This window comes from Oppia nitens, unplaced genomic scaffold (genome assembly GCF_028296485.1).
Source record: "Oppia nitens isolate AA-2021 unplaced genomic scaffold, nextdenovo-longstitch-racon4-pilon3 scaffold7_pilon_pilon_pilon, whole genome shotgun sequence".
NCBI classification, from domain to species: domain Eukaryota; kingdom Metazoa; phylum Arthropoda; class Arachnida; order Sarcoptiformes; family Oppiidae; genus Oppia; species Oppia nitens.
Genome location: NW_026533251.1, coordinates 945,925 through 959,100, shown reverse-complemented (window position 1 = coordinate 959,100; position 13,176 = coordinate 945,925). Strand labels below are relative to the sequence as shown.

The 13,176-nt window shown below is 23.5% G+C and overlaps 1 protein-coding gene across 1 annotated transcript; it reads right to left on the bottom strand.

Moving 5' to 3' along the window:
- Positions 1-5,830: 5,830 nt before the first annotated feature.
- Positions 5,831-12,616, bottom strand: LOC128963181 (zinc finger protein GLI2-like). The gene is made up of 8 exons (XM_054309676.1): positions 12,583-12,616; positions 12,327-12,374; positions 11,912-11,968; positions 9,538-9,668; positions 8,247-8,351; positions 6,279-6,374; positions 6,121-6,207; positions 5,831-6,056 (listed from the first exon to the last, which is right to left on the bottom strand). Exons 2-8 carry the CDS (start codon positions 12,353-12,355, stop codon positions 5,884-5,886), a joined length of 678 nt encoding a protein of 225 aa, XP_054165651.1. The 5' UTR covers positions 12,356-12,374; positions 12,583-12,616; the 3' UTR covers positions 5,831-5,883.
- Positions 12,617-13,176: the final 560 nt, after the last annotated feature.

The following is a 13,176-nucleotide window of genomic DNA, read 5'->3' as shown; positions in this document are numbered from 1 at the left end:
TAGTTTAATGAACTTATTAAAAGTTCTTTATATTTTTAAATATAAAGAAATATTAATAAAAAACAATATAGTTTTTACTATATTTAATAAACAAACAAAATAAAACCAAGGTTATAAAAATAATCAACATTATTATAAAATAACAAATAGCATTTTTTATTTGAATTTATAAAATATATAAAAATTATGTAATTATTAAATGAATTAATTACTATAAAAATATATATTTTATAATTGATAATTAGATTTATATAWATATATATTATTATTAATTTATATTTCTTTACATAGAAATAATTAATATTATAAATGTATGAAAATTAAAAAATATTAAACATAATATCTTTTAATACTGTTATTGTATATAAATGTATAATAATAATGAAAGACAAAAAAACTCAGACAAATGTTTTAATTGTATAGAATTTGATGCTTCAAATAATAGACAAATAATAAAACCGATACTAAATAATAATAAAAACAACAACTAATGAGTAGAGACTTGTGTGCGGACAGTGGCGATGATAAATGTTATTCAAATAATTACAATAATTTTGTTAACTTACTGTACGTTTAATTTAAAGTTATTTATTTTTAAATTTATAGATGATTTCAAAATAAATAATATTGTAAATTATCAGTTTTTTTTAATAATTAGTTGCATAATTGCTAGTTGACTATTATGTTAAACATTTATTTTATCAATTGGACGACAATTATTTGGCTAATTATCTTTATTTAGTTTTTGACATTAGTGTCTATTTTTTAATTAAACATAAAGTTTACTAAATAATAATAATTATGATTATTAGTACCGCTGTTATAATCAGAACCGCTATTGTTTAAGTCTTTGCCACAAATAATTTGAACCGAAACCTAACAAAAAGCAAATAACTAAAACCTAAACCTTTTCTTTTTACTTATTTTTTGTTTATTTATTTTATTAACAAACAATAAACCAAAATAATTTATAAGCTTTTTTGTAGAGTTCATCTTAAATTAATTGAACTATTTATATAAGATTTTTATGATTTGTGATTAGTCTATTTTTACAAATCTAATTTATAATAATAATGTTATAAATAATTTTCAATTTATAAGTGAGTAAATATTTTGTCAATATATCAAATTAATAATATTATTTTATTAGTATAACTGAAATTGTAAACATGTTTTAAATTTAAAATCTAATTTAAAATATTTTATATTACATAAAAAACAATTATCATTAAAACAATAATTTATTTCATAATAACCTATTTATGATAATTATTTTGCATTATTTCTCAAAAAATACTGAATAACTATATTGTAATATATAATCTAATTTTGTTCTAATTTTTACTTATATTTAATATCTATTATAATTTAATATTTATTAAATATACACTGTTATACAATAGTTAAAAATATATGAAAGATATATTCGTATTATATATGATATAATTTTTGTTATTAGTTTAATATTTTATAGTATATTAATCACATTTACTAACCATAGATATATTACATTTGACAAACATCGGCTCATATTAGTGTTAAATATGTTAGAGACATAATGTGAACTTTTATTTTAGTTTGTGTAAACAGCTGGCGCTCAACACAACATCATAAGCGGCAGCATTTCATTATTTCAACGACTCTACCGTTTCCGCAACAGTAGTAGTCGTTTAGCTTTTACAGCGTTTAGTCGCATATTTTATAATTAATAAAATCGTTTACTTTCATATAAAAACGTGTACTTATTTCGTATACTTAACCGAACCCGAGTTATTGGCCGCCTGATCAACGGCCACTCAACTCAATTGGCGCAGTCGACTGAGATACTTACCTCGCGGATATCGAAAGTAAATCGACTTCGACGACCTACTCACCGAAGACTTTTGAATTCAAAAAACAACGGTTTTTTGTCGCCTTAACGGCTCTCATCGATTCAACGGTTTTTCGTTAATAAAGCGTTTTAAAGAAACGATACGAAGACAACGATGTCTCAACAATTACGTAGTGGCCGAACACTACCGCCATTCAGTAACGAACTTAATGTACCGACGGGTGCGAACGGACTCAACCCGACTTCCGAAGACACGAATGAAGACTTGTCGTCAATCGCTTCAGACTTAGAAGCATTGTCACGCGATATGGCCGACGACCCGACACAGGATGGATTAGCACAACGTTTGGCAACGCTGACCAGAGCTGCTCAAGTGGCCGCCGCCGCACGAAATGTGATTAACAATCGCAATACGGCATCGAGTTTATCGACTACAAGCGTACAGAGATTGGACTCCGATGCCGATACCTTAACAACACGACCGCATAGTACCGTAAAACACGCATCTAAATTATGTGAACCATTTATAGGCGGTTCCTCCGTAACTCCTATCGACGAATGGCTCGATGGCTTCACCGCTTTGACATACGATTTTAACGACTACGAGAGGCTGCTTGCGCTCGCCAAACACTTGACCGGCGATGCCTTCAGTTGGTATTGTCGTGAAGTCGCACGAAAACTTCCAAACCTGGCCTGGGCCGAGTGCCGATCTCTTATGATTGCGCGTTTTGGTCGTATGGTTGGTCACGGTCTTGTTGAAGCCTCCGACCGAAAACTCAAAGCTAATGAGAGCGTACTCACGTATTATCACGAAATGCGCCGCCTTCTGGACGAAGAGCGCGCCTCCGACGAACAACAGATAGGTCTACTCACGAAGGGTATGCCCGACTACTACAGGCCGCTGATTGCCTGTCAACGACCGACAACGCCTCAAGAATGGCTACAAATAGCGCTTCTCGTCGAAGAGACACGAAAAAGAAATAAAAGTTTTAACGTTAACGCTATCGACGACGAAGACGGCCAACCCAAACGTAATCGTTGGAAAAAGCGACAGAATGGTAACAATGATAGGCCACCGACTCCATGTCCACGATGCCGACGACACGGCATAACCGAATATCACTGGATGCGCGTCTGTACGAGAACAGAACCGAAAAATCCGGATCCAGTGATTAACGCTGTCTCGCATACTGAACGATATCGAGACATACGAATTAATGACAAACCCGTACGAGCTTTCATAGATAATGGCGCCGACATTACTATCTTATCGAAGGATGTCGCAAAACAAATGAAACTCCGACCGGACGCGCGACATAAGACCAAAGTAGGTACCATCGCCGGCGATAAGTATACACTCGGTGTCGTCAACGTTAAGATTCAAATGGACGGACACACCGAATACGTAACGATTCACGTAATGGACATCGCGTACGATGTTCTCGTTGGACTCGACATCGCAGAAATGAAGACAACTGTGCGCCTGCGAAGTCAACGACATATCTCGAATAAACCGAAAGTCGCACATATGACAGTCAAAAAAGTCGGTATTGTCACCGAAAATAATCGCATTAATCGTAAAGACAATCGTAAGTATGACATACCGCCGACTCCTTGTCCTCGATGTCTTCGACACGGTTTCACCGAATATCATTGGAAACGTCAATGTCGACGACAGGAGCCGATCAAATCGCATAACAAATCGTTTGGGTGTTCCGGCAGAAGTCCGCGAATACCACAGATTGGTTTGTTCACCGTTAAGCGTGATATCACAAATCACACCGAAAAGAAACATCCACTAATACGACCACCTGTGACACCGATTGGACGTCTACCACAAGACAAACAACGACGGTTTGATGATAAACAAGACCGTAATCACCGAAACACATCACCGATTGATGTACGTGATCGCATTACCCGAAGGTCGCAAAATTCGGACAATATACGCAGTTTCGCGGCCGGGGAGTGTGTAAACAGCTGGCGCTCAACACAACATCATAAGCGGCAGCATTTCATTATTTCAACGACTCTACCGTTTCCGCAACAGTAGTAGTCGTTTAGCTTTTACAGCGTTTAGTCGCATATTTTATAATTAATAAAATCGTTTACTTTCATATAAAAACGTGTACTTATTTCGTATACTTAACCGAACCCGAGTTATTGGCCGCCTGATCAACGGCCACTCAACTCAAGTTTTAATTAAATTATTGAATTAAAAAATATAAAAAATAACTATTTACATATTTTAATAAATATATTTTTGTTAATAGATAACTGATTGTAACAATATATATATATTTTTAAAAAATAAAAAATTCAATTCTATGATTGAATTTTGTCAAATGCTCTGTATCTGTGAATACAACTCATTATTTAGAATCTGTTAAATAAATATTTTAATTAATAATTAATTTTTTACTATTTATTTTAATAATTATTATAAAAATGATTTTTTACATTATATTAATAAAATTATTTTTCATTTATAAATCTATAAATCAAAGTACATATTAAAGACATTGAACTTTAACTAAATTACAAAAACACATATTGTTATGTTATTTTATATTATTACAATTAATACTGTATATGAAATTGTGTGAAAATATTATAAATAAATTTAATAAACACATTCAATGTCATTAATAGTATCGCAAAAATATTGTTTAATTGATTAAAAAGTAAACGGTTTGTAATTTGCATGCTATGACACCTATCGATATCTAACATTGATTAATATATTGAATATAAATTATATTAGGAATAATTTAATATGTTTTTACCRATAATTACTATTAACTGTATTATTAGTATTGTTAAAGTTTTTAATATAAATTATAAATTTAAAAAATATCTAACCTATAACATTTTAATATCATCAATATTATATCAATTTTATTGTAATTAATGCCATTGCTAAAACTTTATCAATTTATAGTCGTCAATTTGTAAATTTTTACAAAAATGAAATTATATTTTTATTGATACAATATTATTATTATTTATAAGAAAAGTTGAATAACCTAAAATATAAATTGTCATTTTATTAARTAGATAACTAAACTAATATCTAATAACGCTTAAATTTAATTAAAATTAAAAATTGAATATCATTTTTAAAAGCTTACAATATATATATGATAGATGTCATTATATGTATTGTAAATTTAATAAAATTGTTTTTTAAATAATAATAAATACAGTAATATGTTTATGTTTATAATATAAATATATTTAAATATAATTGTAATAAACTATTCATAAATATTGTTAATAATAACAATAGAAATCTWAATCATAATTGTATTTATTATTTTCTATATTTTTTATAATATATATTATTCTACATGTATTATATTTATTATGTAAAATGTTAACAATATTTATCTAAGTGTTTAAATATTTAATAACATAAATTGAATTATTTTATAAAAAATAACAATTAATGTTAATAAAGTGCATACAGTAATATATTATTAATAATTAAGACATCTAATAATTAATTAATAATCTAATTAGTTATACATATAGTTAATAATTATAAATAAAAATATACATATAAATAACAATTCTAAATAGATAAAAATTTTAACACTAGTTTTAACACAAATTTTTATCTRTTATTTTTAAATGTTATTACAAAAAAATAATAATAAATAATATATATATATATATATATATATATATAAGTGACTAGCGTCCTCATACATTATATAAAAATATTAATAATAAAATTATTTTTAATTTATATATAATTAACATAAATAATTTTTAACATTTTTTTGTTATATATAGAAAAAKTAACATTGCTTATTCAATGAAAATGTGTGTACACAAATTATAAAACAAATATATATATATATATATATTTAATTTATCCAATCTAAATGGCACAACGCTTTATTTTTGACACAATAATTGAAAAAACAACAATAAAAAAACATAATATATTTTTAAAAATTAATTTTATAAAATATAAATATATATTCACATAAAATATATTATAAATTAATTTGATTATAGATATAAATAAAAAAAAATTGATTATTTTAGTCGATCTCAAGCTTTTCATCGACAAACATGTTGTCATCACTAGTTTTATCCGTCAATTTGCAAGTTTTGTCATAATTTTCATTATGTGTTCTCCTATGAGATGATAAACTATGGGCAGCTCTGAAGCCTTTATTGCAATTTTCATAATCACATTTAAATGGACGTTCGCCTATAAAATTTAAATAAATTATTTGTTATTTTAAAAAAATTTTAATTAAAATTAATTTCTATACCTGTATGTAGTCTACGGTGTATAATTAGATTTTTCAATTTTTTAAATTGATTTGAGCAGCCTTTCCAATCGCACAGATATGGTTTATCTAATWATTATTATTATGAAAAAATTTAATTTCAAATCATTTATGTGTTTTTGTGCCAAATGTGTACTCACTTTGCACTTTATAGTGTTGAGATCGATGTCTTTGCAATTGAAACCATGACTTATAAATTTTGTCGCAACTATGATAATCACAGATAAATTCATTGTCTAGAAAAATAATAATAAAATAATAATAATATTATAACTTATAAAAATATTGATTAACTATAGTTATTAATGCTATAGTAATTTATGACATAATAAACCAACAAATATTTATATTAACTTAATATTTGTAATGATTTATTATTAATTTATTATTAATTAAAATTATTTTTAAAAACTAAATTAAAAGTATTTTAATAAACCATTTATCAAATCAAGAATTAGTACTCAAATAGTAAATGATATGTATTTCCGGTTCAAATAAACATTTCTCATGACTCGTACAACTTCTGTCATAAAACTCAAACATATATAAAGGATATATTATTTGCTTTACTGAAAATAATTAATTGTTAACAAATGCTCACATAAATTGTATTTTAGTATATTATACTATATATATAAAATTAACATCATTTAAAAAAGCATTGACGTACATAATGAACTATTTTTTTTTGTTTTTAGTTAATTTTTATAAATAGAAATAAACTTTATTAAACTTATATATATATATGCCAATATTATCATTAATAATATTTATAGAGTTTAATTATATATTTACAACTTTTTTTTATAATACTATAAAATATATAGACATTTTAATAATATATTTTTCAAAATTATAATATCTGTTTAAAAAAAATTAAATCAATAAAAATTAATTTAATGAACTAAGATTATTAAATGCATTATATAATTATTAAGCAATTATTCCATCAAAAATCAAATGTTAATTTAATCAATATCAATATTAATTAAACTAATACAAAAAATAAAATTATGTACTTTATCATAAAATGTTTACAATATCTAGATTATTGAAAAAAGTATTATTATGTTTGTATAATAATTTTTAATTAAAAATGATTTTTATAAAAATTACTAATATTATTATCTAATCATATTTATAGTATAAAGACAAACATTATTAACGTTTCAATTAGTTAAACAAATAGTCTATTGTTTTTTAGAATAAATATTATAAAAGAGCTTGAATTTTGTATTTTGAGCTCATTTTCAAATTAATTTAATAATATTGCAGTAATTTCTAATATTATGATCATTTAATTAAAGCATAAATTTTATATTAAAAATAAAAATGTCACAGTGGAGGTCATAACTAACTAATAACTTATAGTAATTATATGTAAAATAATTGTTAATTATTGAAATCAAAACTATAAACACAAAACATCATCACTCATCAATTGTTTAAAAGTTAATGTAATGTTGAAAATTGCTTAACGATTAGTAACACATAACTATATTTGAAATGTAATTATAATAATAATATTACAGTAATTATTATTATAATTAAAATCTAATCAATTTAACCGTAAATGACAAATTTAAATAATTGAGCTTTTAATTAAACTTTATTATAAATAACAAAAAAATTATTAGTATTTTTAATATATTAGTGCTAATTTGATAATTGTATGCATAAAATATTTCTATATAATTATTTCACTAAATATACTGTATATTACATTACAAAATTTACAAACATTTCTTTATAAGAAAAAATACCAGACACATTTTTTCTTGTAGTCTAAACAATAATTTAATACATGTACAATAAATATCTTATAATAATAAATATATACTATAAATTATTTTGTGATAAATGTGTCTACAATTTATTGTAATATATATTTTTTTTGTAATTTGTAATTGTAAGTTATCAAATTGCAACATAATATCAATAAACACAATATTACATTAAAATATTTAAAAAATAAATGCCAATTATAAAGCAAATACTACTCTACGATATAAAAAGTTTTAGAAATCGTTTGAATTTCAAGCTATTTTAGATAATAGAAATTAATACCTATAATAATAGTAATAATATTTCTACTATATTATGCTTACCATTATGTGATTGCTTAATAACATTATTATTATTGATATCATAGGGAAGTTTCGATGATATTGTTTTGCACCGTCTGTCCAATGGTTCCCTTAGTTTATTAGTCTCTGTTTGTGATAAATAATAAAATTAAATGATAGGTTATTTTTTAAATAGGAGTTAAAATAATAATTATTAAATTTTTAAAAGTAATATGGGGTTAGGCATAGGATATGACGTGTATATAAATATAGTTGTGTTAAAGTGTTTTAATGATCAAATCATAAGATCAATTATATAGTATATATGTATATCTTTCAATATATTTGTTTGTATTAGATTTGGTCGTCTGAGCTTATCATATCACCAAATGTATATATCTTTATATGTGTGGGTATATATGTATCATATTTTCAATAGTATTATTTTACAATATAATCTATACTGTATATGAAACTTTGAGCACCTCATACATATATATATATATTTTTAAACATAAACTACATTTCCTCCAATATAAACTGGTATTATATTACCTTCATCTATATATCATAGAAAAAAATGCGATTCATATTTATATAACGGATCCAAATCTGATGCTTAGAAACACTTAATTGGCGTAAAGTGGGAGACAAACACTATTTTTTTGATAACAAAATTTTATAAACTGTTTTTTATCCATACTTTCAACACTAATAAGTCTATGAATTTTAAAGTACATATAAATACTGTACATAAAATTTATTATTTCTATTAATAATATACAGTACTATAATAAGCTATTAGTGATGTTGTGTTTTTTATGGCAAGTTATATCATATGAAACTTTTTTTAGTGTATGTTTGTATGTGCCTTGTTATCGGTGTTAGGCAAATAAAATTGATAATTATTTTTTTAGTTTAAATCTATGTTGTTTTTAGTAAAAAGTCACTTGATTAATTTTTTTGATGAAATAATGCACTGAAATCATCGTAATATTTAATTTCTATAACAATAAGACAAAAAAATGTTAACATTATTTGCTAATCTTAAATAAAATAATGATATTTAGCTAGTTCATTTTATAACAAAATTGATTATTTTTAGTTTTTAAAAATAAACTTTAAGAGTATATCCTAATTAAGAAACTTATTTTTTATATCTATAATAAAATATTTATCAAATATTTCCGGACATAATTGAAATTGATTGATTAATTAATGTTATTAGACTTGCTTACAATTAAAAAAAAAATCTAGTAGATTTAGAGGAAAAAATTAATTATATTGAAAAATATGATAAAATTTAATTATTTAATTTATAAAAATAACATACGATTTTGATGTTTAGGATTGCAATGAAAATAACGCATTTGTTTGTATCTCCATTTGCAGCCAATGTTATAATAATAGTGAATGTGTTGCTGTTGTTTGCTTTCATCTGCCATTTGGCATAACGTCTCAATACTATCGGTGATCAACATATATATAAAAATTAATTAATTTTTTATAACAAAAAAAATAATAATAATAACACCACATAAACAAACAATAAACTTTTTAGTTGTTACAAAAATTATTATTATTAGTGTTATTATTAAATTAAATATTTCTATATTTCAATTTTACTTAATAATAACGAATGAAAACACATTTATATAGCAAATTCTAATGTTTATAATAGTAAATGTATTTATCGTGTTTTATAAATATATATCATATAATTAATATATTATTAATAGAAATTTTTCATATATACTGAAAATGATATGATATGTATAGAGAGCTATCAAAAAGTTTGAAACAGACTTTTTATACCCAACACATATCCAGTGATAAGTACTTGAAATTCATATATAAAAAATGTTTTGTGAATCACAAGCTTTATATTAATTATTATAATCTCTAACCACTACTTATCTCATAAAAATAAAATATATTTTTTGTACTCTAAAAAACTATTAGTTTATTCATTGGAATTACACACTAAACATATCAATACATTTATTTATTATTACACATAAATACTTTATTATGTAATGTTTGATATTGAAGAGCATTGTGTTTATTTCATATAATATAGTTTATCAATAATTTATAGTTATTACATATTTTTCAATCAATTTTTGTATTAAGATTTTAGTGTTAATAAAAATATTAGTTGATTTCACGTGAATTACTTATACAGTAAATCAATGGATAAGTAAATCATTGAAATCTAGTGATAATGTTTTTGTTATCATAATTTGAGAAAAATTCTTATATGGTTTATAAAGTACATAATATACCGGTATATTTTGCAAAATAAATGTTTGCTTTAATAGTATTAATATGTGTAGAAAATATTTCAGGGAAATTTTCCTACTGCCCATATTTTATTTGTACAATCTCTCTCTCTCTCTCTCTCTCTCTCTCTCTCTTTCTGAGTGAGTGTGTGTGTGTGTGTGTATGTATGACACGTGTGCATAAATAATACAATTATATTGTTAATAAATTGCTAGTTTTAAAAAATGTGCTAATATAATAAAACACATAATATTTATTATATTTACTAAATTAATATTGTTATAATTTTACCTATAAATACAGATTAATATAATAAAAAATATTGTGTTAACTATTTATTATTAGTTATCTAAGTTTACTAAAGCTTTTCTAATGTTTTAATAATAATCATTTATATATTTTTAAAAAATTAAATAAACTATAGCTAAAAATATATAATTTCATTTGAATTTATTAATATATTAATCAGAAATATCAAAGTAGTAAATATTATAAATGAACTTTAATTTAAAATCATTATTAATAAAAACAAGATGTTTTAGATCAATTTACAATTATATATTATTTATTATTTATTATGTTATGTTTAATTAATGATAGCATTTCCTTATATTCAATACAACTAACACTTTGCACTTAAATTAAAGTTTATGTTTTAATAACCGGATATTAATTAACACCTCCTCAATCTCTCTCTCTCTCTCTCTCTCTCTCTCTCTCTCTCACTCACTCACTTTATAAAAAAGTGATGATCAACAATTTTTTTAATTATTATTAAATATTAACTTACTGACCTACTGTATTTGTAATAATTACCAATATTTAAAAAAACTAATATTAATGGCATACCAGGATAACTTTTTTTTTTAATACGACATATTGCATGATACGGCAAAATATTTCTATATATAAGTAAAATTTATATTTATGTCATGGATTTATAATTATTTATTATATTATACTTATATAATGAAATAATTGCATTTTTTATACATGCCATWTATTTAACTTTTAATTTATTTATATTTTCTTTAAAAGTACAGTATTTTTAATGAAAAATGCACTTAAAATTGTATAGAAAAAATATGTCGCAATCGATTTCAATTATCATAATAATAATATTAAAATATTTTTTGTTGTATTTTACCTTACTTATTTATTATTATTTATATTATTATTATAAATATTTAATTATATGTTAACCAATAGCTAGATTTTAATCATAGTTAACATAAATTTTATTATATAAAATACAATAAATTCTACAGTATTTACCTAAAAAAAAAGTGCAAAAAAGTGCACAAATGTACTGTATATACTGTACATGCTATATAATATTATATAATGCGGTTAAAATTAATATGTTGAAAATTAATTAATAATTATTTATATACAATATATAAAGTTATATGAATTGCACATACCTTTGCCGTCTGATAGAAGCACTGGTAGTTTTTGAGTCGTTATATTCGGTTGAATACCTGATTCCCGAACAGTTGTCAAAACAAAATGCCAACAGTTATTAGTATTAGTATTATTATTGTTATTATTATATGAATAGATATGTCTGATTGATTGCTTGCAATGATATATAATTGTCTATCTATTTGCACCGGTATTTAAATCGATATACAGTATAGAATGATAATAATGTATAAAAGTTTTTTAATACAAAAAAATACTAAAAGAGCAATAATTAAAAGTTTTTTTAATAATTATTTTTTTTAATTAATWTAATATATTATTATTGAATTTCTCTTTTAAAATTCTTATAAAAATCACATGTCATATATAAATATATATATAATTATATAAATAAATATTTCTTTATATACTAACTTGTATTCACTGTCGATCTCACTGCACATGAATATTGTGAACCAATGCCTATTGAATTTGAATATTGTGTATAATATAATATAATACTGTACTGTATATGCTATTTAATTAACWATATATTGTATTAAATGCAATACATAAATAAATGTAAATAACATATTTATATCATATACGGTATACAACATACAGTATATTTATATATATATAATTAAAATTGTAATTAATACTCTTAAAAAATATATGTATATTTAAATACCAGATGGTTTGGCCGCAAAATAATTTTTGACACAATCAACCAATTATGTGGAGAAAAGAGAGTGATATACACCGTATATACTGTATATAAACAGTGATATACAGAGAGGAGACCCTAATATATTGTATTGAATATTTAAATTTTATTTTAAATACAATTATTATGGTATCAGTATATATATATATATATTATTATAATAATAAATAAAATTAAACTTATTATAGCAAACTACTGCTATTGTATTAAATTTTTTTAGCGCACACTTTATAGCAACACATTATATAACTTATACTTATATATTTAAATCATATGATATGTATGTATAAATTTACTATAGTTTAATAGGAATCAATACAATTACTTTTGTATTTATTATTGTATTTTTTGTTGTTTGTTGTACAATATGTTTATATAGTAGTCAGAGATCCCGATGAAAATTTAGGTCAGTTTTTAGTYTCTCTCTCTCTCTCTCTCTCTCTCTCTCTCTCTCTCTCTCTCTCTCTCTCTCTTTCACTCTCCCTATGCTTTTCTCTCACTTTCCCTTTTCTCTCCCTTTCCTTTCACTTTACTTTTACTCGCTTTTTAATCGATGAT